This window comes from Lithobates pipiens, unplaced genomic scaffold (genome assembly GCF_037356315.1).
Source record: "Lithobates pipiens isolate NorthernLeopardFrog02 unplaced genomic scaffold, aLitPip1_a1.2 Scaffold_13, whole genome shotgun sequence".
In the NCBI taxonomy this organism is placed as follows: Eukaryota; Metazoa; Chordata; class Amphibia; order Anura; family Ranidae; genus Lithobates; species Lithobates pipiens.
In genome coordinates, this window is record NW_027507718.1 from 543787047 (window position 1) to 543813816 (window position 26770).

General features: G+C 45.2%; 1 protein-coding gene across 2 annotated transcripts in view; it reads left to right on the top strand.

Annotated features, from left to right (window-relative positions):
* Positions 1–26770, top strand: part of LOC143975793 (disintegrin and metalloproteinase domain-containing protein 33-like) — a 214645-nt gene that overhangs the window by 159988 nt on the left and 27887 nt on the right. For both annotated transcript variants that reach the window (XM_077478326.1, XM_077478327.1), the window contains exons 9-17: positions 4469–4635; positions 4887–4971; positions 11040–11182; positions 11308–11485; positions 13699–13788; positions 16401–16596; positions 17977–18088; positions 21708–21912; positions 25231–25308. In XM_077478326.1, coding sequence (XP_077334452.1) covers positions 4469–4635; positions 4887–4971; positions 11040–11182; positions 11308–11485; positions 13699–13788; positions 16401–16596; positions 17977–18088; positions 21708–21912; positions 25231–25308 — 1254 coding nt within the window. The remainder of the gene's footprint in view (positions 1–4468; positions 4636–4886; positions 4972–11039; positions 11183–11307; positions 11486–13698; positions 13789–16400; positions 16597–17976; positions 18089–21707; positions 21913–25230; positions 25309–26770) is intronic.

A 26770-nucleotide genomic window follows, 5' to 3' on the forward strand; every position in this document is an offset into this window, starting at 1 on the left:
CTGGGCCGCGGGGCAGTATTCCAACATGATAATGACCCCAAACACACCTCCAAGACCACCACTGCCTTGCTAAAGAAGCTGAGGGTAAAGGTGATGGACTGGCCAATCATGTCTCCAGACCTAAACCCTATTGATCATCTGTGGGACATCCTCAAACGGAAGGTGGAGGAGCGCAAGGTCTCCAACATCCACCAGCTCTGTGATGTCATCATGGGGGAGGGGAAGAGGACTCCAGTGACGACCTGTGAAGCTCTGGTGACCTCCATGCCCAAGAGGGTTAAGGCAGTGCTGGAAAATGGTGGCCACACAAAATATTGACACTTTATGCCCAGTTTGGACATTTTCACCTAGAGGTGTACTCACTTTTGTTGCCAGCGGTTTAGACATGAATGGCTGTGTGTTGAGTTATTTTGAGGGGACAGGAAATTTACACTGTTATACAAGCTGTACACTCACTACTTTACATTGTAGACAAGTGTCATTTCTTCAGTGTTGTCACATGAAAAGATAGAATAAAAGATTTACAAAAATGTAAGGGGTGTACTCACTTTTCTGAGATACTGTATATATACACACACAGCCATAATCCACAGCTGAGGATAGAGGGTATATTGTACATTTCATGGAAGTACACAGGGAGTGGGCACTATGTCCAGTCCTTCTGCCCTACTACTGCACCATCCTCACACTTGCTGGCAATTCACAGCTGTCAAAATGACAGCCAGGAGTTGCTGTGCTAAATACAGTAGCTACAGATGCTGCTGCTGTCAAAAAATAAGAGTTTTTATAAACGTTGTTCAGATAGGGAGATAGAAAGATACAAAGTAACATTGTCACTTTGTAGCTACGTTTTTCATTCAACTGCAGATCAGGGAGAAGCTTCAGTTTGCACATGATAAAAAAACTTAAATGTAAACGATTGGAAACACAGACACACACAAATATACACAGTATGTATATATATATATATATATATATATATATCTGTATATATATATATATATATATATATATATATATATATATATATATATACACATATATATATATATCTGTATATATATATATATATATATATATATCTATATCTATATCTATATATATATATATATATATATATATATATACTGAAATGAGGGACACATGAGGGGGGAAGAGGGACACAGGGATCAGGGACCATCCCTCGAAATCATGGAGAGTCCTTCGAAATCAGGGACAGTACTTCGATTTCAGAGACAGTCCTTCAAAATCAGGGACAGTCCCTCGAAATCAAGGACAGTCCCTCGAAATCAAGGACAGTCCCTCGAAATCAAGGACAGTTCCTCGAAATCAGGGACAGACAGTCCTACGAAATCAAGGACTGTTCCTCAAAATCAGGGACAGTCCCTTGAAATCAGGGACAGTCCTTCGAAATCAGGGACAGACACACACAGATATACACAGTATATATACATATATATATATATATATATATATATATATATATATATATATATACTGAAATGAGGGACACATGAGGGGGGAAGAGGGACACAGGGATCAGGGACCGTCCCTCGAAATCAGGGACAGTCCCTCGAAATCAGGGACAGACACACACAGATATACACAGTATATATACATATATATATATATATATATATATATATATATATATATATATATATATATATAGACTGAAATGAGGGACACATGAGGGGGGAAGAGGGACACAGGGATCAGGGACCGTCCCTCGAAATCAGGGACAGTCCCTCAAAATCAAGGACAGTCCCTCGAAATCAAGGACAGTTCCTCGAAATCAGGGACAGACAGTCCTACGAAATCAAAATCAGGCAAAGTTCTCGAAATCAGGGACAGTCCTTCGAAATCAAGGACAGTCCCTCGAAATCAAGGACAGTTCCTCGAAATCAGGGACAGACAGTACTACGAAATCAGGGACAGTCCCTCAAAATCAGGGACAGTCCCTTGAAATCAGGGACAGTCCTTCGAAATCAGGGACAGACACACACAGATATACACAGTATATATACATATATATATATATATATATATATAGACTGAAATGAGGGACACATGAGGGGGGAAGAGGGACACAGGGATCAGGGACCATCCCTCGAAATCATGGAGAGTCCTTCGAAATCAGGGACAGTACTTCGAATTCAGAGACAGTCCTTCAAAATCAGGGACAGTCCCTCGAAATCAAGGACAGTCCCTCGAAATCAAGGACAGTTCCTCGAAATCAGGGACAGACAGTCCTACGAAATCAAGGACTGTTCCTCAAAATCAGGGACAGTCCCTTGAAATCAGGGACAGTCCTTCGAAATCAGGGACAGACACACACAGATATACACAGTATATATACATATATATATATATATATATATATATATATATATATATATATATATATACTGAAATGAGGGACACATGAGGGGGGAAGAGGGACACAGGGATCAGGGACCGTCCCTCGAAATCAGGGACAGTCCCTCGAAATCAGGGACAGACACACACAGATATACACAGTATATATACATATATATATATATATATATATATATATATATATATATATATATATATATAGACTGAAATGAGGGACACATGAGGGGGGAAGAGGGACACAGGGATCAGGGACCATCCCTCGAAATCAGGGACAGTCCCTCGAAATCAGGGACAGTCCCTCGAAATCAAGGACAGTCCCTCGAAATCAAGGACAGTTCCTCGAAATCAGGGACAGACAGTCCTACGAAATCAAAATCAGGCAAAGTTCTCGAAATCAGGGACAGTCCTTCGAAATCAAGGACAGTCCCTCGAAATCAGGGACAGTCCCTCGAAATCAGGGACAGTCCCTCGAAATCAAGGACAGTCCCTCGAAATCAAGGACAGTTCCTCGAAATCAGGGACAGACAATCCTTCGAAATCAGGGACAGTCCCTCAAAATCAGGGACAGTCCCTTGAAATCAGGGACAGTCCATCGAAATCAGGGACAGTCCATCGAAATCAGGGACAGACACACACAGATATACACAGTATATATATATATATATATATATATATATAGACTGAAATGAGGGACACATGAGGGGGAAGAAGGACACAGGGATCAGGGACCATCCCTCGAAATCATGGACAGTCCTTCGAAATCAGGGACAGTACTTCGAAATCAGAGACAGTCCTTCAAAATCAGGGACAGTCTCTCAAAATCAGGGACAGTCCTTCGAAATCAAGGACAGTCCCTCGAAATCAGGGACAGTTCCTCGAAATCAGGGACAGACAATCCTTCGAAATCAGGGACAGTCCCTCGAAATCAGGGACAGTCCTTCGAAATCAAGGACTGTCCCTCGAAATCAGGGACAGTCCTTCAAAATCAAGGACAGTCCCTCGAAATCAAGGACAGTTCCTCGAAATCAGGGACAGACAGTCCTTCGAAATGAGGGACAGTCCTTTGAAATGAGGGACAGTCCCTCAAAATCAGGGACAGTCCCTTGAAATCAGGGACAGTCCCTTGAAATCAGGGACAGTCCCTTGAAATCAGGGACAGTCCTTCGAAATCAGGGACAGTCGTTCGAAATCAAGGACAGTCCCTCGAAAAAAAAAGGACAGTTCCTCAAAATCAGGGACAGACAGTCCTTCGAAATCAGGGACAGTCCCTCAAAATCAGGGACAGTCCTTCGAAATCAGGGACATACACACACAGATATACACAGTATATATATATATATATATATATATATATATATATATATATATACTGAAATGAGGGACACATGAGGGGGGAAGAGGGACACAGGGATCAGGGACCGTCCCTCAAAATCATGGACAGTCCTTCAAAATCAGGGACAGTACTTCGAAATCAGAGACAGTCCTTCAAAATCAAGGAAAGTCCCTCGAAATCAAGGTAAGTTCCTCGAAATCAGGGACAGACAGTCCTTCGAAATCAGGGACAGTCCCTTGAAATCAGGGACAGTCCTTTGAAATCAGGGACAGTCCCTCGAAATCAGGGACAGTCCTTCGAAATCAAGGAAAGTCCCTCGAAATCAAGGACAGTCCCTCGAAATCAAGGAAAGTTCCTCGAAATCAGGGACAGACAGTCTTTCGAAATCAGGGACAGTCCCTTGAAATCAAGGACAGTTCCTCGAAATCAGGGACAGACAGATCCTCGAAATCAGGGACAGACAGTCCTTCGAAATCAGGGACAGTCCTTCAAAATCAGGGACAGTCCCTCGAAATCGGGGACAGTCCCTCGAAATCAGGGACAGTTGGGAGCTATGGTCAGCTCCATCTAGGGACCATGGTGAGGTATTTTTTCCCGAAATGCCTCCATTGGGAAAAATACTGCATTGTGTTCGCTGGATGGAACTGACGATCATAGGAAATCATTTCGTATACGGGCAGAATTGGTGATGAGCGGGCACAATGGGGTGAACTGAATTGTCAGAATTTAAACTAAAGATGGTCCTCTTGTCCCCAGTTCTACATGTCACTGAACATCAAGGTGGCTCTGATTGGCCTGGAGGTGTGGACGGCGGGTGACCAGTGTGACATTCGGAATGACGCCAACTACAGCCTGCGCACCTTCCTGGCGTGGAAACAGAAGCTGAGGAGCAGAAAGAAGCACGACAACGCCCAGCTCATCACGTCAGTATACGGACTCCTTCTAAGTAAATGAGAAGTTAAAAAAAAAAAAGAAGTCCTTGTTTTACAGCTTACTTCATCTACAAAAAAAAGGAAAAAAAGTCATTTCAGTTATAGGCGGAGTTATAGGCGGAGTCTAGAGGTCTGACTTACCTTTCCTGCATCTTACAGAAACTGAAATCTCCTCCCCCTTTTTTTTTTTTGATGAAGTGATCTCTATATGAGAATATTGATTGTTTCTAATTGTGTTTTAGTGGAGCGACGTTCCAAGGAACCACCATCGGGATGGCCCCGCTGGAAGGGATGTGCACGGCGGAGAACTCCGGGGGCGTCAGTATGGTGAGTAGGTGATCAGTACATAGCGTCATAGGATGGTATATGAGGAATATTCTCATAGCATTATAAATGAATGTTGTGTATAGAAAGAAGGAATGAGGTTTTCAGGGTGAAAATTAATTTGAAGAATAGCAACAACTATATTATATTAGAAAGTTTTTTTATTTTAGAAAAAAAATAAAAATGTGTTAAAAACACAGCAATTGTCAAGTACAGAGCAACGACCTTAACCTTAAAGGGTTCTTTACTGTAAGAGCGGTAAGGATGTGGAATTCCCTTCCACAGGCGGTGGTCTCAGCGGGGGGAGCATCGATAGAAGAAGAAAAAAAATGTAGCGCTAAGAAATGTGAAATCAAATAGTGAAAATAAAGAAAGAGTCCACTAGAAGAGAGTCCAAAAAGAGTCCATCTAGGTGGATGGTGGGCCACCGGTACTCGGAAATCAATCCCGTACAGGGGGAGCCAGCAGTCAACTGTACTTTAACCACTTAAGGACCAGGCCTCTTTTTCAGACTCAGTGTTTACATGTTTAAAGCGCCACTGGACACCCTCCAATTGCAACATGATGGATCTTTCGGCATCTGTGTTTTTGGGCCCCGACGTTACCTGTTTCTTTGTGCTTCTGTACTAATGACACTGGCTGGGAAGGGGGTTACCATCTAGGAGGCGATCAAACGGTTAAAACTGGGCCTAACGATGTGTAATGTGTGTACAGTGTGCTGCTTTTACTAACTGATCTCTAAGTTTCTCATCCCTGCTTTGCAGGGATAAGAGACAGAGAGATTGTTCATTGTGTACGGAGCTCTGTGTTAAATATCAACACAGAGCTCTGGGCTGCGATTGCAGGTCCCGGCCGTGAATCGTTGTCTGGGACTCCCCCCCCGCTGCCGGTGCCGGGCGGAAGGTCCTAAACCAGGTAGTAGGCAGCAACGTACAAATATGTCGCTTTGCCTACAGCCGCCGCTCGCCCACACAGTAATATTTTATTCTGGCTGCTGAAATTAATTACCTTTCAAGCCCCAAATGCGCCCAGCATTAAAGTGATTCTAATGGTTTGCATTTTTATTTTAACCACTTCTCACCCGGCCACTGCACATAAACGGCTGGGTGGGCGCTTCCTCCTTCTGAGTGGACGTTCCCGAATGTGCCTCAGAAGGAGCGGGATCGCGTGATCCCAATGCGCTCATCTCACCCGGACAAGGCGCATCTCAGATCGGCAGGGGGGCTCTGTGGTTGGCCCTCCTGATCACATGATGGCTGTGTCCATTCACAGCCATCATGTGATATAAATAGAGAGCCAGGTGCTACGCAATCAGCTCGCCTTCTCCTCACACAGAGCTTGTCGGCAAGGAGAAGGCGAGCGGATCTCTGCAGCCGGCCGGCAATCAGTGTGTATGAGCTGTTTTTTACAGCTTTTTAACACACTGATCACCGGGCTAGTGTTCCCAAAAGAGTGTCCCCACACAGTGTTCCCAAAACAGTGTCCCCACACAGTGTTCCCAAAACGGTGTCCCTACACAGTAAAAACACCTGTCCCACATATGTCCCAGTAAAATCATCTGTCCCAGTGATCATCTGCACACATCTGTCTGTGATCATCTGCCACATCTGTCCGTGATCATCTGCCACATCTGTCCGTGATCATCTGCGTACATCTGTCCGTGATCATCTGCGTACATCTGTCCGTGATCATCTGCGTACATCTGTCCGTGATCATCTGCATACATCTGTCTGTGATCATCTGCCACATCTGTTTGTGATCATCTGCCACATCTGTTTGTGATCATCTGCCACATCTGTCCGTGATCATCTGCGTACATCTGTCTGTGATCATCTGCGTACATCTGTCTGTGATCATCTGCCACATAGTTACATAGTTACATAGTTAGTAAGGTTGAATAAAGACACCAGTCCATCCAGTTCAACCTGAGTGTCTACAATTGTCCCTATCCCTGTACATTTCACACTCACATCAGTCCCCACCCTTGAGGAGCCCACAATCCAAGGTCCCCATTCATATACTAAGGCCAATTTTGGACAGAAGCCAATTAACCTACCTGCATGTCTTTGGAGTGTGGGAGGAAACCAGAGTACCTGGAGGAAACCCACGCAGGCACAGGGAGAACATGCAAACTCCAGGCAGGTAGTGTCGTGGTTGGGATTTGAACCAGCAACCCTTCTTACTGCTAGGTGAGAGTGCTAACAACTACATCTGTTCGTGATCATCTGCCACATCTTTCCGTGATCATCTGCCACATCTGCCTGTGATCATCAGCACACATCTGTCTGTGATCATCTGCCACATCTGTCTGTGATCATCTGCCACATCTGTCCGTGATCATCTGCCACATATGTCCGTGATCATCTGCCACATCTGCCTGTGATCATCAGCACACATCTGTCTGTGATCATCTGCCACATCTGTCTGTGATCATCTGCCACATCTGTCTGTGATCATCTGCCACATCTGTCTGTGATCATCTGCCACATCTGTCTGCGATCATCTGCGCACATCTGTCAGCGATCATCTGTGCACATCTGTCCACGATCATCTGCGCACATCTGTCTACGATCATCTGAAAACACTAGTCTTCTTTGAGATTTCAGCCAGTGAGAGACCTTGTTGATGCCATATGACCCTCCTGTGTCTTGTTGCTGGGCTCAGTCTTGCCATTGTGGAGGATTTTTTTTTTATATTGAACTGTCCTCAGTGACCTCAGCTTGTTAGTAAAGCATGGCTTTTCTTCACCCAGCTTCATTCATCCTACACTAAGGATTCTGTTTGACTCATTGTATCGTATTTTAGCCTTTCATGCTGATCATTTATACCTGTTTGGTGTAATTGTTTATTCATGCACTGGGTCACATACCTTCAGAATTCTTAAAAGAGAAGTAAAGTTTTTACTTTAGTTTTTTTTTTTTTGTATCGTACTTACCTCGGTGGATGCTGCATGTGTCCCCCGACGCCTCTACACTGAGGACCCTGCCGATCGCTCAGTTCTGACGGCTCCCCGATCTGGACATCAGCCCGCTCTCTGCTGAGAACCGATGACAGGAGTGCAAAACTAATTGCTCTCCTCTGATCCATAGGGGAAGTACAGTCAAACGAGCTTTGGCTATACGTCTCCTTTACTTGTGTGCAAGTGGTCCTGGAGAACCGATTGCTACTTTTTGAAGGCAAGGGATGGACAGACCCTATATTGATCTCCATAAGGTTTTTGTTTTCTGTTTATTCACTTTATATCACTGAGAGAAAACTCTGTATCAGCCATTTATTCTCAACCAGGGCTCATTGGAAGCCTAGGGTTCCTCCAGAGATTGCTAGGGGCTCCTTGAGCTTTGTGGTCGGATGACCTCCCATTTGATGATCCTGTCTTGGTTCCAGGGCCAACACCACTTGCCAGAGCCAACTGCAAGACATCAACTTTTTAGCTGCCTGGAAGGGGGGCATTTTGACCACCGCTGTACATGGGGAATATTACCTAGTGACTTCCAATGAATTGGGCATTCTCAACCAGGGTTTGGTGGAAGCGTAGGGTTCCTTCAGAGCAGTGGCGGCTGGTGCTCAATATTTTGGGGGGGGGGGGGCAGCAAACCAACAACAAATCACCCTGTGGAAGATGGGACGGTGTTCTCTCAACCCCTCAGTGGGAGATGGATGTGAAGGCGGCGATCAGCCCAACCCCCTCCCCCTGTACGAGACAGATGGACAGAGGCCTCCTTACCTTAGGAGGCAGATGACAAGGGATGCTGCTCCTCGCTCTGGGGCCATTTGCTTCTCCTCCCTAAGACTCCCTGGCCAATCGGGTCCAAAGACCCACTTCCTGACTGGCCGTCATGAGAATAGTGAATATTAATTCGCTATTGTCACACAACTGGGTGGGCTCAGGGCGCAGTGCTTGGCACCTCGAGTCCACCTTTTTTTCAAGCCAAGGAGAGTCTTTAGGCTCTAATCACGTGCTTAATAAAAAAAGAAACCCTGTTGAAATCCATGCGTCCAGTGCCCTGCATTTAGATTAGGGGCCGGGCGCATGGATTAGGGGGGCGGGGCCCCTGAGCCCTGTATGGGTGGGCCGCCACTGCTTCAGAGATTGTTAGGGGCTCCTTAAGCTTATGGTTGGATGACCTCCCATTTGATGGTGCTGGTATAGTTCCAGGGCCAACACCACTTGTCAGAGCCAACTCCATGACATCCACTTTTTAGCTGCCTGTAAGTGGGGTATTTTGACCACCACTGTACATGGGGAATTTTACTTACTGACTTCCAGTGAATTGCAAAAGGAATGCAGGAAACCCGATTGCATCTTCTTAAATCTTTATTGAGCACAAACAGCAGTGCGACATCAAAACGCTAACATGTTTCGGGGCAAAAAACATTCTCAACCAGGGTTCGGTGGAAGCGTAGGGTACCTCCAGAGATTGCTAGGGGTTCCTTAAGCTTGTGGTTGGATGACCTCCCATTTGATGGTGCTGGCATAGTTCCAGGGCCAACACCACTTGTCAGAGCCAACTCCATGACGTCCACTTTTTAGCTGCCTGTAAGAGGGGTATTTTGACCACCACTGTACATGGGGAATTTTACCTACTGACTTCCAGTGAATTGCAAAAAAGAATGCCGGCAACTCGATTGCTTCTTCTTAAATCTTTATTGAGCACAAACAGCAGTGCTACATCAGAACGCTAACATGTTTTGGGAAAAGCCATTCTCAACCAGAGTTCGGTCGAAGAGTAGGTTACCTCCAGAGATTGCTAGGGGTTCCTCAAGCTTGTGGTTGGATGACCTCCCATTTGATGGTGCTGGCATAGTTCCAGGGCCAACGCCACTTGTCAGGGCCAGCTGCATGACACCAACCTTTAAGCTGTCTGTAAGGAGGCCATTTTACCCAGCGACTTCCAATGAATTGGTTTAATCACAGGTTCTCCGACATCTGAAATGTATTTCAAGGGCTCCTCTGGAGGAAAAAAAAGTTTGAGAAAGGCTGCTCTGTAGCGTGTGGATGTTACCGGCCTCAAAATGTGAATTAAGAGAGCCGATGATTTTAGACGCGATGAGATAAGGTGATCAGCTTGGCGTGGACTGCAAAGAATCACACAAACAGCATGAGATATGACCACTGACTTTATGGCTGGAAGGAGTTTTATTTTTACATAACAATACATCTTTTACATTTTTATAGTCACATGTTTATAACCATTAACAATATATATAATACCGATTTTAACTAAAATATTTTAAAACGTAGTTACAACAATGAACATTACTATATTTTAATAATATATATATCCCTGTTATTCAGCGTTATAGGTAATTATCTTTATCTCTCTGGTACACTTTAACTGTGCAATAATCATACTGGCAATGCATTGCTTTAATACAAATATTATCATGGTAGTACTCTTTTTTAACCACTAGATGGTGCACATTGCATGTCTGTATGACGCAATGAATAAGCTTTACATACAATAGTTTTTTTTCTATTTTAATAGCAGAAACCATGTGCTTTCTAATCTATGCAATTTTCAATAAATCAGGTTTAAATATACCTATTTAGAATGGTTTAGTGCTTATAATAGACATTTGTTCTGACTAATGCAGTATTTTCATGTTTTTATGCCCTTTTCACTTGTTTCTCACACATGCTGTTCTAAACTTCTAATTACAGCAAAACCATAGCATAAAATCTGCTGAGACTTTTCCTGCATCTGCTCAAGATGTTTATGAATCTTTCTATCACAGGTTAATACAGATTAGGAACAATTTAGAGTACATACCTGCAAAGAATCACACAAACAGCATGAGATATGACCACTGACTTTATGGCTGGAAGTAGTTTAATTTCCAGTCACATGGTGTGTGGCCTTATATAGACTCTGTTTGTGTACCTTCTCTGCCATCTACTGGTTATTAATAGAATAGAAGGAAGATATTTAGAAATAAAATACAAAAAAAAATGAATATGTACTTTGCTTTGGGGTGTCTGTTTTGTGACTGTATAAACCCCAGTCCGTCACATGGAGCAATGTGGGGTTGTGGGTAATAGCGAAATTTCGTTTTATTGTTGGTCATTGCAGGATCACTCTGAACTGGCCATCGGTGCGGCGGCCACAATGGCTCATGAAATTGGACACAATTTCGGGATGAGTCACGACAAAGACTACTGCTGTACGGAAGCCACCCCGGATCAAGGCGGGTGCATTATGGCCGCTGCTACAGGGTAAGACAAAGGGCCTTAAGAAGAAATGAGTATATATATATATATACTGTATATGTGAAGGACAGTATAATGTCAGATGTCCTCTCGAAGTTTCATGAGCTCCTCTTCTCTTCCTCATGCCGCAGACATCCCTTCCCGCGTAAGTTCAGCTCATGCAGCCAGCAGCAGCTGCGCAATTACTTCGCCAAAGGCGGAGGGATGTGCCTGTTCAACATGCCCAACACCGACGATCTGGTGATGGGGAAGAAGTGCGGAAATGGCTTCCTGGAGGAGGGCGAGCAATGCGACTGCGGAGAGCCAGAGGTAGGTCCCGTCACACTCGGCTTTATTTATCATGGTTAGAACTAAATAAATACAACTTTGTAAAATGTGTTTTATTTTTTACTTAGATTAATGGGAAATATTGAATGTTCTCAAAAATATAATTTCTAAAAAATTGTTTTTTTTTTTTCTTTTTAGTTCGATAAATATGAAATATCTTGTAGCCTACTCAGTGACAAAGTCATTTGGACACCCAGGCCGAACGTGCGAAACTGTGCCCCACTCCCTCGCCTAACCTATATGAGCATTATGTGTCAGCAAAAATCCCCTCCCCGCAAAAAAAAAAAAAGAGCACTAATCTGCATGCTCACCCCCTAAGTACTGTATGAATTCCCCCTTCTCCCAGTACTAATCCCCCCCCCCGCCAGCAGAAATCTTTGTCCCCACACACCCCCCCATCCTCCTCCCAGTTCAAATTCTCTCTCTGCCCAAATCCCCCCAGCACAACCCCTCCCCCAATCCTCCTCCCAGTTCAAATTCTCTTTCCCCCAAATCCCCCCAGCACAACCCCCCCCCCCAATCCTCCTCCCAGTTCAAATCCTCTCTCTCCCCAAAACCCTCCAGCACAACCCCCACCCCAATCCTCCTCCCAGTTCAAATTCTCTCTCTGCCCAAATACCCCCAGATCCCCCCAGCACAACCCCCCCCCCCCAATCCTCCTCCCAGTTCAAATCCCCCCAACACAACCCCCCCCCAATCCTCCTCCCAGTTCAAATTCTCGCTCTGCCAAATAACCCCAGCACAACCCCCCCAATCCTCCTCCCAGTTCAAATCATCTCTCTCCCCAAATCCCCCCAGCACAACCCCAGTTCAAATTCTCTCTCTCCCCAAATCCCCCCAGCACAACCCCCCAATCCTCCTTCCAGTTCAAATTCTCTCTCTGCCCAAATACCCCGAGCACAACCCCCCCAATCCTCCTTCCAGTTCAAATTCTCTCTCCCCCAAATCCCCCCAGCACAACCCCCCCCAATCCTCCTCCCAGTTCAAATCATCTCTCTCCCCAAATCCCCCCAGCACAACCCCCAATCCTCCTCCCAGTTCAAATTCCCTCTCTGCCCAAATACCCCCAGCACAACCCCCCTCCCAGTTCAAATTCTCACTCTGCCAAATACCCCCAGCACAACCCCCCCCCCCCAATCCTCCTCCCAGTTTAAATCATCTCTCTCCCCAAATCTCTCTCCCCAAATCCCCCCAGCACAACCCCCAATCCTCCTCCCAGTTCAAATTCTCTCTCTCTCCAAATCCCCCCAGCACAACCCCCCCCCAATCCTCCTCCCAGTTCAAATTCTCTCTCTGCCCAAATACCCCCAGCACACCCCCCCAATCCTCCTCCCAGTTTCCCAGTTCAAATAATCTCTCTCCCCAAATCCCCCCAGCACAAACCCATTTCAAATTCTCTCTCTCCCCAAATCCCTCCAGCACAACCCCCCAATCCTCTTCCCAGTTCAAATTCTCTCTCTGCCCAAATACCCCCAGCACAACCCCCCCCCCCCATCCTCCTCCCAGTTTCCCAGTTCAAATCATCTCTCTCCCCAAATCCCCCCAGCACAAATCCACCTCCCAGTTCAAATCCTCTATCTCCCCAAATCCCCCTCCCCCCCCAAAAAATCAGCCCTTCTAGCACAAATCCTCTACCGCTCAAATTTCACCTTCAAGCAAAAATCCCCCCTCCATACTCAAAACTCCCCAACCCAGAACAAATCCCTCATCCCCCCTCCTAGCACAAATACCCCCAATCATTCCTACTAGCACAAATCCCTCCCCCCAACAAAAAAAAAAAATACTCCTCCTAGCACAAATCTTCTCTCCTCTCTACCATATGTCTACCATCCCTCCTCCTAGCACAAACCCTCCTCCCTGTCCCCCCTCCCAACACAAATCCCCCCAAATCACCACTCCCAGCAAAGAGTGCCCCCCTCCAATTTCCCCACCTAAAACAATTCTTACCCCCTGCTGTCCCCCCAAATTCTCCCTCCCAGCACAAATCCCTTCCCCCAATCCCCTTGCGGCTATCCCCCACCTCACATGATACCACAGCGCCCAGGGCAGTCATCCCTCCTGCCCACATCTTGTCCCTGCCCTGAGCTACTAGGCAGTCAGCAGGGGGAGCCAAATTTTTGGCATTTTTAGGCACATTTTAGCTTCCTCTAAATCTGGGGTCAATAATCTCATGAGCCACTTTTTCTTCTGTGCAGGAATGTACCAATCCTTGCTGCAATGCCAAAGACTGCACCTTAAAGGAGGGGGCTCAGTGTGCACATGGGGAATGCTGCTACAACTGTAAGGTAAGGATCGGATACAGAGCTTGGCCAATATGGTCCTGAAGGACCCACCTTGGAGGAGATAATATGTGACAACTCTACTGGTGGTTGACAACTTATGATGTGTAGAGAGCCCCAGCTGCAGTTCCTGACAGCTCCCAAAGGCCTGCACAAAAGATCACATATCTGGGAGAAGATTGTTAGAGGATACGGTCAGAGATTTTGGACATATAATGTGTGGTTGAAGACTAAATATCTACACATATGTAATTGGGACTTGCCTCGCATAGTGAATATATGAAACAGCCAACAAACCTCCAACATTTTTTTTTTTTTATAGAAATACATAAAAATAGCTGAAGGGCATATCTAGAATTAGAACATTAAAATACAATACGATGATCATAATCAAGGGTATAGGGAGGTCAGTGGTCGACGTGTTTCACGGAAACCACCCGCCTCATCAGAATCTTTCAAGCCTCGCAGTCATTTTGGGAGTAATTACTACATATACTCGTCACACCGGTATCTGATATTTGGGCCACTTTACTTGCAAAAGCTCACCTCTCTTGCACTTCAGGCCAAGCCATTAGGTTTGTGGCCCGAGGCGGGTGTTGATGCGATTTCGAAAGCCGCCTTGGGCAGGATGGGGAGATGGCGGTCGCCGGGCTCCCCTCCCGACGCCCATGCAGGGCCTGCAGGGGCTCATTATGCACTCCCTGTTTCTAAGACGATTCTCAACTCGGGGAGGCGTACCTTTTCCATTATTAAAAGTAATCTTGAGGCTTGAAAAGTCCGGATGAAGCAGGATGTTCTGCAAAGAAACACGTAGACTACTGACTAGTGGGGACCCAGGAGGGCAGCACAGGAAGTCACCCGGTCTGGTGAGTGGTGACCCGGGAGGGGAGCACAGGAAGTCACCCGGTCTGGTGAGTGGTGACCCAGGAGGGGAGCACAGGAAGTCACCCGGTCTGGTGAGTGGGGACTCAGGAGGGCAGCACAGGAAGTCACCCGGTCTGGTGAGTGGTGACCCAGGAGGGGAGCTCAGGAAGTCACCCGGTCTGGTGAGTGGGGGGACCCAGGAGGGCAGCACAGGAAGTCACCCGGTCTGGTGAGTGGTGACCCAGGAGAGGAGCACAGGAAATCACCCGGTCTGGTGAGTGGTGACCCAGGAGGGGACCACAGGAAGTCACCCGGTCTGGTGAGTGGTGACCCAGGAGGGGAGCTCAGGAAGTCACCCGGTCTGGTGAGTGGGGGGACCCAGGAGGGCAGCACAGGAAGTCACCCGGTCTGGTGAGTGGTGACCCAGGAGAGGAGCACAGGAAATCACCCGGTCTGGTGAGTGGTGACCCAGGAGGGGACCACAGGAAGTCACCCGGTCTGGTGAGTGGTGACCCAGGAGAGGAGCACAGGAAATCACCCGGTCTGGTGAGTGGGGACCCAGGAGGGGAGCACAGGAAGTCACCAGGTCTGGTGAGTGGGGACCCAGGAGGGGAGCACAGGAAGTCACCCGGTCTGGTGAGTGGGGACCCAGGAGGGGAGCACAGGAAGACACCGGGTCTGGTGAGTGGGGACCCAGGAGGGGAGCACAGGAAGTCACCCGGTCTGGTGAGTAGTGACCCAGGAGGGGAGCACAGGAAGTCACCCAGTCTGGTGAGTGGGGACCCAGGAGGGCAGCACAGGAAGTCACCCAAATCACACCCAATGTGTTGTTTATTATTTATTCTACACTTGATGAACTTTATTTGACCACTATTTTTTCTAGACAATCTCGGCACATAAAATCACCAGCAACACCTATTTATGTGTTATTATAAATTTTTTCACTTATATGTGATGAACTTTATTGATTGCACAATAGGTGCTTATGAACTTTATTGAATGCACTTTATTTGTATTAGATTGGCACTTAGCACTTTAATTGGTTACGCTTTGTATATTGCATATGTTTATGTATGAATATCAGTACAATAGTAGGCTATAGGTGCAGCGCTGAGTTTAAAATCCTTTTTTTCAATTCAGAGACTGGAGACATGCTACATAAGGGTTTTAGAGATCAGTAAAATGGTCCCACTACTGGGTGCTAGGGTCAGTTAGGGGCAAAAGGGCTGAACGTTTGCCTTCAGGTCACAGTTTGGGCCTCAGGAAACTATATTCTTTCATTAAAGACATTAAACGCTTAAATGCACGGCTGGGATAGCCCTATAAAAGTTTAATACACTGAACAACATTACACGTGGCAATATAAATCCAACAATAAATCGGGTAATACAAATAATGGGGCCAAATGGTTGTCCTTGGTTGCTACCAGGTGTCACGTTTGCTGTTTCTTCCATCCACTGGCACCATCAATGGTCATCTCAATTGATGTTCTGCAAAGAAACACGTAGACTACTGACTAGTGGGGACCCAGAAGGGCAGCACAGAAAGTCACCCGGTCTGGTGAGTGGTGACCCAGGAGGGGAGCACAGGAAGTCACCTCAGGGAGCTCTGCTATATGGTATAACCTATGAGACTCTTACCCTGGGCCCATCCATGAGGTGTTTGCCCATTGTCTTAAAGTGTCTCAGTATGTCTCGTTATTTGTATGATTCTACAACATGGAACATTATTTACATTTAAATCGTCTTCTTCAGTTAAAGGCAGCCGGGACTCAGTGCCGAGATAAGGCGGGGGGCTGTGACCTGCCCGAATTCTGCCGCGGGGACAACGCCTTCTGCCCCGCCAATGTCTACATGATGGATGGCTCTTCCTGTGCCTATGGAGAGGCGTACTGTATGAACGGCATGTGTCTGACCCACCAGCAGCAGTGCGTTAACCTGTGGGGCTCAGGTATGTGAATTTCTCAGAGCTGTAGAACAGAGCAACTAATATTATACAATCAGAACTTACCAGACAAGTACTTACTACTATTTTCGTATTAAACACATACAATACAAGTAACAAAAAATGAGGGAGGAGAAAGGGAAAAGGGGCTGGAGGGTAACCAACCCCCCGGGACTTTTAAACGGTACCAAAAATAGGAAAGGATCAGAAATAATACCCACAGAAATAATACATTCTCTTTATTAAATATTTAGTAAAAATTAAAAATGAAGTCCGTAAATAAATACATATACAGTCTTCAAGAGAATCAACTCATGGAAATGTATACAAGGGAGGTACAGTTCAAATCACCATGAAATGTTACCAGTCCAACACATTTACTTATGCTGCGGTTTTCTTTTCTTTCTACATGTTTCGCTCTCATGAGCTTCTTCAGGATAATTGCAAAATTGTATATCCAAGTCAAGAACCTTGGATCCCCACCTATACAGTTCCACTAGGGTGCATCTAAAGAGTATTGAATCCACTCCGGGCTTTGTTCTTCAGAATAATGCATCGAAAATATTAAAAACTAAGAGAGATACAGAAATTAAAAAATTAAAAACACCGAACAGCGTATTAAATACCAGCTTAGTTTAACAAAAAACATGACAAAGTACGGGGGTATTATACATCATTAGATGTTATATTTTGATTATAATATAACATCTAATGATGTATAATACCCCCGCACTTTGTCATGATTTTTAAATTTCTGTATCTCTCTTAGTTTTTAATATTTTCGATGCATTATCCTGAAGAAGCTCATGAGAGCGAAACATGTAGAAAGAAAAGAAAATCAGAGCATATGTAAATGTGTTGGACTGGTAACATTTCATGGTGATTTGAACTGTACCTCCCTTGTATACATTTCCATGAATTGATTCTCTTGAAGACTGTATATGTATTTATTTACGGACTTCATTTTTAATTTTTACTAAATATTTAATAAAGAGAATGTATTATTTCTGTGGGTATTATTTCTGATCCTTTCCTATTTTTGGTACCGTTTAAAAGTCCCGGGGGTTGGTTACCCTCCAGCCCCTTTTCCCTTTCTCCTCCCTCATTTTTTGTTATATGCAATATTGGGATGGGGTACCTGTTATCCAGTTTGTTTTGATTGCTTCATTTTTGTATATTATTTCGCAATACATACAATACAAGCCTAGTGGCACAGAGTAGTCACTTTTACTGAAAAGAACCCCTTCCGTATAACGTTGAAAAAAATCATATTTATTATTTATTATTATTTATCCAGCCGATTGGGCCCTTGTCCCCTGTACAATGTAAGAAAAATGATTTACCGGACCCTAAGTAACCGTCTTATTCTTGGGTGTGTGTTTCCAGGAGCTCGACCGGCCCCCGACATTTGCTTCATTGACGTGAACAAGGCTGGAGACCGATATGGAAACTGCGGGAAAGACCCGCAGGGCGGCAACTTTGTAAAGTGCAAACCCAAGTAAGTTATGATTGGACGCTGATCTAACAGTCTGCCTATATTGGCTCTTCATTGCTGTCTTGGACAAAGGAACCTTTTTTTTTTTTGCTATTCTTGCCAGGTGGTTGACACTCCCGCACCCATAGGTTCACACAACGTGTGGAAATTGCATGCGTTCCTGCACCCCCAGCCAAAACACACTGCTGTTTAGCTGACGTATAATTCTCAATGGTCCCACCATGCAATTGGAAAACGCAGCACGTTTTCCAATGTGCCGAAACGCGCTGAACCACATGGTGCTGCAGTTTCCATGCGGCTGCAGTTTCACAAAAGGATCGGGACAATTTCCCCAACGTTTCCCTACATGTACAGCAGCTCATTCAAATAAAGAGACTGCTCTGCCCGCACAAACGCGCCCTGCAGCAAAGGCACAGATGAGAATCTAGACTCTGAGCTCATTTGAGGGCTCTCATAAATGTTTCCCTCAGTTTAGATCTCCTTCCATTTACAGTACCTTACCTTTCAAGCTACAGGAGATCTGTACAGAGTAAAGTGAATCAAGGCAGACTAGCATCCCTTTAGATCAGCCTTTCTCAACTTTTTCAAGATGGAGAAACCCTTAAAAATAACTTTCCGGTCTTAGCCCTTGTACACACGGTTCGGAGATTCCGACGGAATGTGTCCGATCGGACCGTATTGTCGGATAATCCGACTGTGTGTGGTCTCCATCGGACTGTTTCCGTCGGAATATCCGACGGACCAAGTTTTCCAACTTGTCTATAAAATTTTCCGACAACATGCTCCGATCATGTGTAGAGAATTCCGATCGGACAAAGTGCCACGCATGCTCAGATCAAATTCCTACACCAAAGCTATTGGCTACTAGCGTGAACGTAGTCCCGTCCTAACAAAATAACGTCATCACGTTATGTACAACCGGATTTTCCGACAACTTTGTCCGACCGTGTGTATGCAACAGTTTCAGACAAAAATCCGTCAGACAAAATCCAACGGATTTGGTTGTCAGAATGTCCGACCGTGTGTACAGGGGCTTAGGGAACCCCTGCTAAAAGTTAATATATCTACAACGTATGATAATCAGTGAATAGATATATAAATAAATAAACTGGATAAATTATCTTAATATCAATAAATAAATAAATAAAGTAAATAATTACATAAAAAAGCTAGGTGCCAGTGAATGCATAAGTGCTCAAAAAACTCCGGATAATATATATATCCACTCAAAATTGATTAGATCAAGATGTGCACCTTCACGGTGCTAACGGTATCCAAAATCACACAGTATACAACAAACGAGCGCCGCGCTCGTACTCCGGACGTCACTTCCGTGTGTCCTCGCTCTCCTATAGTGTTCCTACGCGTATCGTCACTAATCATGTGACTTCATCAGGGGGATCATTCCCTGATGAAGTCACATGATTAGTGACGATACGCGTAGGAACACTATAGGAGAGCGAGGACACCGGAAGTGACGTCCGGAGTACGAGCGCGGCGCTCGTTTGTTGTATACTGTGTGATTTTATGTCATTAAATATTGCTTATGATTTACGGCTGAGCACCCAGAGGGAACTACCTACAGTATTTGTACCAGCTGATAGCAACATTATATTTATTGGAATGCTGTTTACCTTACAGCAGTGAGGTAAGGTAGCCATTGCACCTAGTGTGTGAACACCTTACTACTGAGGATTCACAAGAGCACCGGTGGAATCAGCCTTCTTGTTCACGTAGCTTGTTTATTTTTTGGCACTGTATGGACTCACAGATTGCACGATTGAATACAGTTGTCTTTGATGCTATAGTTCTAAGATACATTGGATGCTTGTTTTGACTTTGATTATTTTTTTTATTTTTATTTTTTTTATGCACTTTATGGATTAAGATACACTGGATTTTTATTGCATTGCATTTATTTATTATTTATTTTTATGTTGCACATTTTTCACTTAAATTTTATGCTCTTATGCGTGGATTACTGATTGTTCACATTGCACTTGATTGGATACCGTTAGCACCGTGAAGGTGCACATCTTGATCTAATCAATTTTGAGTGGATATATATATATTATCCGGAGTTTTTTTTGAGCACTTATGCATTCACTGGCACCTAGCTATTTTATGTAATTATTTACTTTATTTATTTATTTATTTATTTATTTATTTATTGATATTAAGATAATTTATCCAGTTTATTTATTTATATATCTATTCACTGATTATCTATTTGGAGCGCAACACCACTTATTAATTTAGTATTACACACATTTAGGGGAGGGTTAGTACTCCTGCCGGTGTTTTTCTGCAACCATAGTCTCTATTCTGTTTTAGGTTATTTAGTTTGGCGCGAGAATACCTTAAACTTATACAACGTATGATACATTAGTGAAGGTGGTCAGTGGAAAGAATGTTGCTTACACTTCTAGTAGTTGGGAACAATTCCCCCCCCCTTACAGATAACTAAAAAGATCAATGGTGTCAGTGGGAACTTGTCTGAGACTCAAAAATTGCTCATTGCACAAGGAACCCCTAGCAACCTCTGGAGGAACCCTTATGCCGCGTACACACGAGCGGACTTTTCAACATCCAAAGTCCGAAGGACTGAGTCCGTCAGACTATCCGATCGTGTGTGGGCTGCAACGGACTTTTGACTTGCCAAAGTCCGAGGGACTTTAGAATATGGAACATGCTTCAAATTTTTCCGAAGGAACTCCGCCGGACCCGGTCCCCTTCGAAAAATCCGCTCGTGTGTGTGCTAGTCTGACGGACTAAAACCGACGCTAGGGCAGCTATTGGCTACTGGCTATGAACTTCCTTATTCGAGCCGAGTCGTACGTCATCACGTTCGAATCCGTCGGAGTTTAGTGTGATTGTGTGTGGCCAAGTCCGCTCAGCCGAAAAAGTCTGTCAGAACTCCGTCGGAATTCCAGCAGAACTCCGACAGAACTCCTTCGGAAGTCTGTCGGACATAAGTCCTCTCGTGTGTACGGGGCTTTAGGCTTCCATGGAACCCTGGTTGGGAAACCCTCCTTTAGATGCAGCTTGTTATTTTATCAAAGTCATCTAATGCCGCGTACATGCGACCGAACTGGGTCCGACGGGAATGAATCCGTCGGATATTACGATCGTGTGTGGGCTCCAGCGGACTTTTTTTTTCCCCCAAAAGTCAGACGGACCTAGAAATAAAACATGTTTCAAATCTTTCCGACGGACTCGAGTCCGGTCGAAAAATCAGTTCGTTTGTATGCTAGTCTGACGGATGAAAACCGACGCTAGGGCAGCTACTGGCTATGAATTTCCTTATTCTAGTCCGGTCGTACGTCATCACGTTCAAATCCGTCGGACTTTGGTGTGCTTGTGTGTGGCCAAGTCCGTTTGTTCGGAAAGTCCATCGGAACTCCGCCGAAAGTCCGTCGAGAAGACCGCCCGACCTAGACGGTCGAAAAGTCCGGACGTGTGTAAGCGGCATTAGTCAAAGCACAGGGTGCTGGAAAAAATATCAGCACCTCACTATTACATGTATTTTATATACTAACATGTGGTGCATTTATTCATCTGGGTAATATTAAGTTATATTGTTATTAAGTTGTTATAATATTATTGCAACTGTCCCTGACAGAGATGCCAAATGTGGCAAAATCCAGTGCCAGAGCAGCGCTGACAAACCCAAGCAGGACAACACGGTCTCCATGGACACCACCATTAACATTGATGGGTACGAGGTGAAGTGTCGAGGTGCACATTCTTATTCAATGCAGGAAGACGAAGGAGACTCCTCCGATCCGGGCCTTGTAATGACAGGAACCAAGTGTGGAGACGGCATGGTAAGCCTGGTGGTCCATGTCTGGATAGACCCAAATATACAGTGGTGTGAAAAAGTGTTTGCCCCCTTCCTCATTTCCTGTTCCTTTGCATGTTTGTCACACTTAAAGCGGAGGTCCACCCTAAAATGGACCTCCGCTCATCGGAATCCCCCCCCCCCCCTCCGGCGCCACAATCGGCACCTTTCAGGGGGGAGGGGGGTGCAGTTACCTGGATAATCCAGGTAACTGCACCCACTTCCGGGCTAGCTCTCTGCGGAACGGGCGTACGTTACGCCCCCGTTCCGCAAGCGCCCGCCCCCTTCAGCAAGTGCCCCGCTGCCTGCTGGGAAACACACAGCTCCCAGAGGCAGCGGGGACCGTCCGGATTGCGCCGCGCGGCTCGCGCATGCGCAGTAGGGAACCGGGAAATGAAGCCGAAAGGCTCCATTTCCTGATTCCCATACCCAAGATGGCGGCGGGACCCGGCAGCCGAGCGAGCGATCGGCTTCGGGTGCCGACATCGCGGGCGCGCTGGACAGGTAAGTGTCACTATTTAAAAGTCAGCAGCTGCAGTATTTGTAGCTGCTGGCTTTTAAAAAAAAAAAAAAAAACGCGGAGTCCTGGTGGACTCCCGCTTTAAGTGTTTCGGAACATCAAACCAATTTAAAAAATAGTCAAGGACAACACAAGTAAACACAAAATGCAATTTGTAAATGAAGGTGTTTATTATTAAAGGTGAAAAAAAATCCAAACCATCATGGCCCTGTGTGAAAAAGTGATTGCCCCCTAAACCTAATAACTGGTTGGGCCACCCTTAGCAGCAACAACTGCAACCAAGCGTTTGCGATAACGTGCAATGAGGCTTTTACAGCGTCCTGAAGGAATTTTAGCCCACTCATCTTTGCAGAATTGTCCTAATTCAGTTACATTAGAGGGTTTTCGAGCATGAACGGCCTTTTTAAGGTCATACCACAACATCTTAATAGGATTCAGGTCAGGACTTTGGCTAGGCCACTCCAAAGCCTTCATTTTGTTTTTCTTCAGCCATTCGGTGGTGGACTTGCTGGTGTGTTTAGGATCATTGTCCTGCTGCAGAACCCAAGTTCGTTTCAGCTTGAGTACACGAACAGATGGTCGGACATTCTCCTTCAGGATCTCTTGGTAGACAGCAGAATTCATAGTTCCTTTTATCACGGCAAGTCTTCCAGGTCCTGAAGCAGCAAAACAGCCCCAGACCATCACACTACCACCACCATATTTTACTGTTGGTATAATGTTCTATTTATGAAATGCAGTGTTCCTTCTACGCCAGATATACTTGGACACACACCTTCCAAAGAGTTCCACTTTTGTCTCATCGGTCCACAGAATGTTGTCCCAAAAGTCTTGGGGATCATCAAGATGTGTTGTGGAGAAATTGAGACGAGCTTTGATGTTCTTTTTGCTCAGCAGTGGTTTTCTCCTTGGAACTCTGCCATGCAGGCCATTTTTGCCCAGTCTTTTCCTGATGGTGGAGACATGAACGCTGACCTTAACTGAGGCAAGTGAGGCCTGCAGTTCCTTGGACGTTGTTGTGGGGTCTTTTGTGACCTCTTGGATGAGTCGTCGCTGCGCTCTTGGGGTAATTTTGGGCGGCCGGCCACTCCTGGGAAGGTTCACCACTGTTCCATGTCTTCGCCATTTGTGGATAATGGCTCTCACTGTGGTTCGCTGGATTCCCAAAGCTTTGGAAATGGCTTTATAACCCTTTCCAGACTGATAGATCTCAATTACTTTCTTTCTCAATTGTTCCTGAATTTCTTTGGGTCTCGGCATGATGTGTAGCTTTTAAGGATCTTCTGGTGGACCTTACTGTGTCAAGCAGCTCCTATTTAAGTGAGGCCTTGATTGTGAACAGGTGTGGCAATAATCAGGCCTGGGTGTGGCTAGAGAAATTGAACTCAGGTGTGGACAACCACAGTTATAGTATGTTTTAACAAGGGGGCAATCACTTTTTCACACAGGGCCATGATGGTTTGGATTTTTTTTCACCTTTAATAATAAACACCTTCATTTACAAATTGCATTTTGTGTTTACTTGTGTTGTCCTTGACTATTGTTTAAATTGGTTTGATGTTCCGAAACACTTAAGTGTGACAAACATGCAAAGGAACAGGAAATGAGGAAGGGGGCAAACACTTTTTCACACCACTGTAGGGGGTTGTCTGGATCAGGGTTTCTCAACTCCAGGTCCTCAAGGCGCCCCAACAGGTCATGTTTTTAGGCTTGTCGTTATTTTGCGCAGGGGATTTGATCAGGTTCACTGCCTCAGTAATTACCACAGCGGTTTCATCTGAGGGAAATCCTGAAAACATGACCTGTTGGGGCGCCTTGAGGACTGGAGTTGAGAAACACTGGTCTGGATAGTCTTGTTGGTCTAGGTATCTAGGTAGCAGAGGGCAACAATGAGGGCTCACAATCATCTATGGTCAATATGGACCATGCATGAAGGTAGAATGGTCACAACTGCATTTAGACGGTAATAGCTAAAAAAATGGAAGCCTGTAAAATGTATAGGAATGGTGAACCAGATGCATATTAAGGGCCCAAGGGATTGAATCCCTTTTCAAATAATTCTTTGAGTGAGACCGAATTTCTAGAGCTCCCCATGTTACTTCAAGTCTCTAATCAGGTATAGAGCCACGATAATGGTATCACTTTCCTCGTAGCTGGATTATCCAACTAGTCTTTTTACTGGCTGCATCTTTGAAATAGAACTTCAATTCTGCTGAAATTCACCACTGGAGTTCCTAGAATTATAAGAACCTAGTATGTCAGTCAATTCGTCAGCTTGTGCTATCGTTTGGGTATGGTTGACCATTGAATACAAATGAAGACAGCATGATTTTTTTTTGGTATCAGTCGACCAAAGAAACAATACAACATTACCATTATGGACCATGGATGGAGATATGACCCTTCCATGGACCTTCATGGATTCACAGTACATATAGACAACCATTAACAGTCAATGGTGAGACTGCATCTTCATGTACTAGGAACTTGGGGTGGTGATCCTAGCTGTATCCACTTTTGAAGGTGTTTCACCACTCATCTAAAAGGCTTCCTCAGTTCAGGGACTGATAAAGCCACTAGGGCGAGTAGCAATATGTCCTTCAGCTTTATAGAACAAGTCTGGCTGAAAGTGACAAATTAATACTAGCTATACTATATGCTGAATAAATGAAAACTTTCATGAATCTAGAATGCCATGTCATTTCCAATTTGCTTTCTACCCCTAACACTTGAAATATATGCAAGAGACCATGTCGAAAACTCCCTCTTCTCTTCTGGTTTCAGGTGTGCCAAGATCGCCAGTGTAAGAATGCCTCCTTCATCGAACTGGAGAAGTGTTTGTCTCAATGTAATGGACATGGGGTGAGATATGCAGCAGTGCCATGCATTCAAGAGGTTGTGGGTTAACCAGGTGGGCTGTTGCTGTGGGTTGATGTTTGGATTGGACATTTTTATGGTAGATGGTGGGAGCTGAAGTTTTTGTAAGTAGATGTTGGGATTTTAAGCAGTTGTGAGCGGATGGGGAAGACTGAAAAGGGTTTTGTGGGCTGACAGTTGAGGCTGATTTTGCTTTTATGGGATGATATCGGAGCCGAAAGAGTTGTTATGGGTTTTTGGTTGGAGTAGATCAGCTGGGAATAGTGGTAGCATGTTGGGGGATGCTGTAGGTTGACAGTGGGAGGTGAACGTCTTTGTGGGTTGACATTTGCAGCCAAAGTTATAGCTTTGAGATTACATTGGGAATGGGGGGGGGGGGGTACAAAATATGGTGTAGCATTTACCCCCCGAAGGAGCTGCTGGTTATTTTTGGGCTTACCGTTACCTTCTGTTTTCCTTGTGGCATGTCTAGGGGTGTCCCGTGGTAAATAGCCCAGTAACTCGAGACAGACAACAGATCCACTTGAATGGATTTTATTTTCAAAACTCAGTCAAGTGAATGAATGAAATACTTGTATAGCGCACAATGCGAACTGAATCGCCTCTAGGCGAACAGTCTTTCAACTTGGGATCACTGGGTTGGAAAGGAAGTTCAGGTACTCTTAGCCCTTGTACACACGGTCGGCGATTCCGACAACCAAATCCGTCGGATTTTGTCCGACGGATTTTGTCCAAAACTGTTGTATACACACGGTCGGACGAAGTTGTCGGAAAATCCGATCGTTCAGAACGTGATGACGTTATTTCGTTACGACGGGACTACGTTCAGGCTAGTAGCCAATAGCTTTGATGTAGGAATTTGATCTGAGCATGCGTGGCACTTTGTCCGATCGGAATTCTCGACACATGATCGGAGTATGTCCGATCGGAGCATTTTGTCGGAAAATATTTCCGGCAAGTTGGAAAATTTGGCCTGACGGATATTCCGACGGAAACAGTCCGATGCAGACCACACACAGTTGGAATATCCGACAAAACGCTCCGATCGGACACATTCCATCGGAATCTCCGATCGTGTGTACAAGGGCTAAGTGTCAAAGTCAAAAACATTGAAGAACTTGCTTACTTTGACTGCATCCAGAGAATAGCCATTCGCAGCTGGATGATCACTCAGGTTGGACAGTCCCTCTCTCACAAGGCCTAGCAGCCAAGGAGGTGCTTTACTCAGGAACAAGTCTCTGCCACAGACATTGTTGTAGAACATGTAGGGTAACTAAACTTGAAACACTCGTAGGATACCTGGATCTTTCAGCCTGCTTGGCGATATCCACAAGATGGGATTCTCTTGGTTACTTCAGCCCTTCCAGGCTCTTGTTAAGAAAACCAACCCACACGTGGTGTTCTTCTAAAGAGTCCTCCCCTGGAATGCTTGAAGTACACTGGGTCT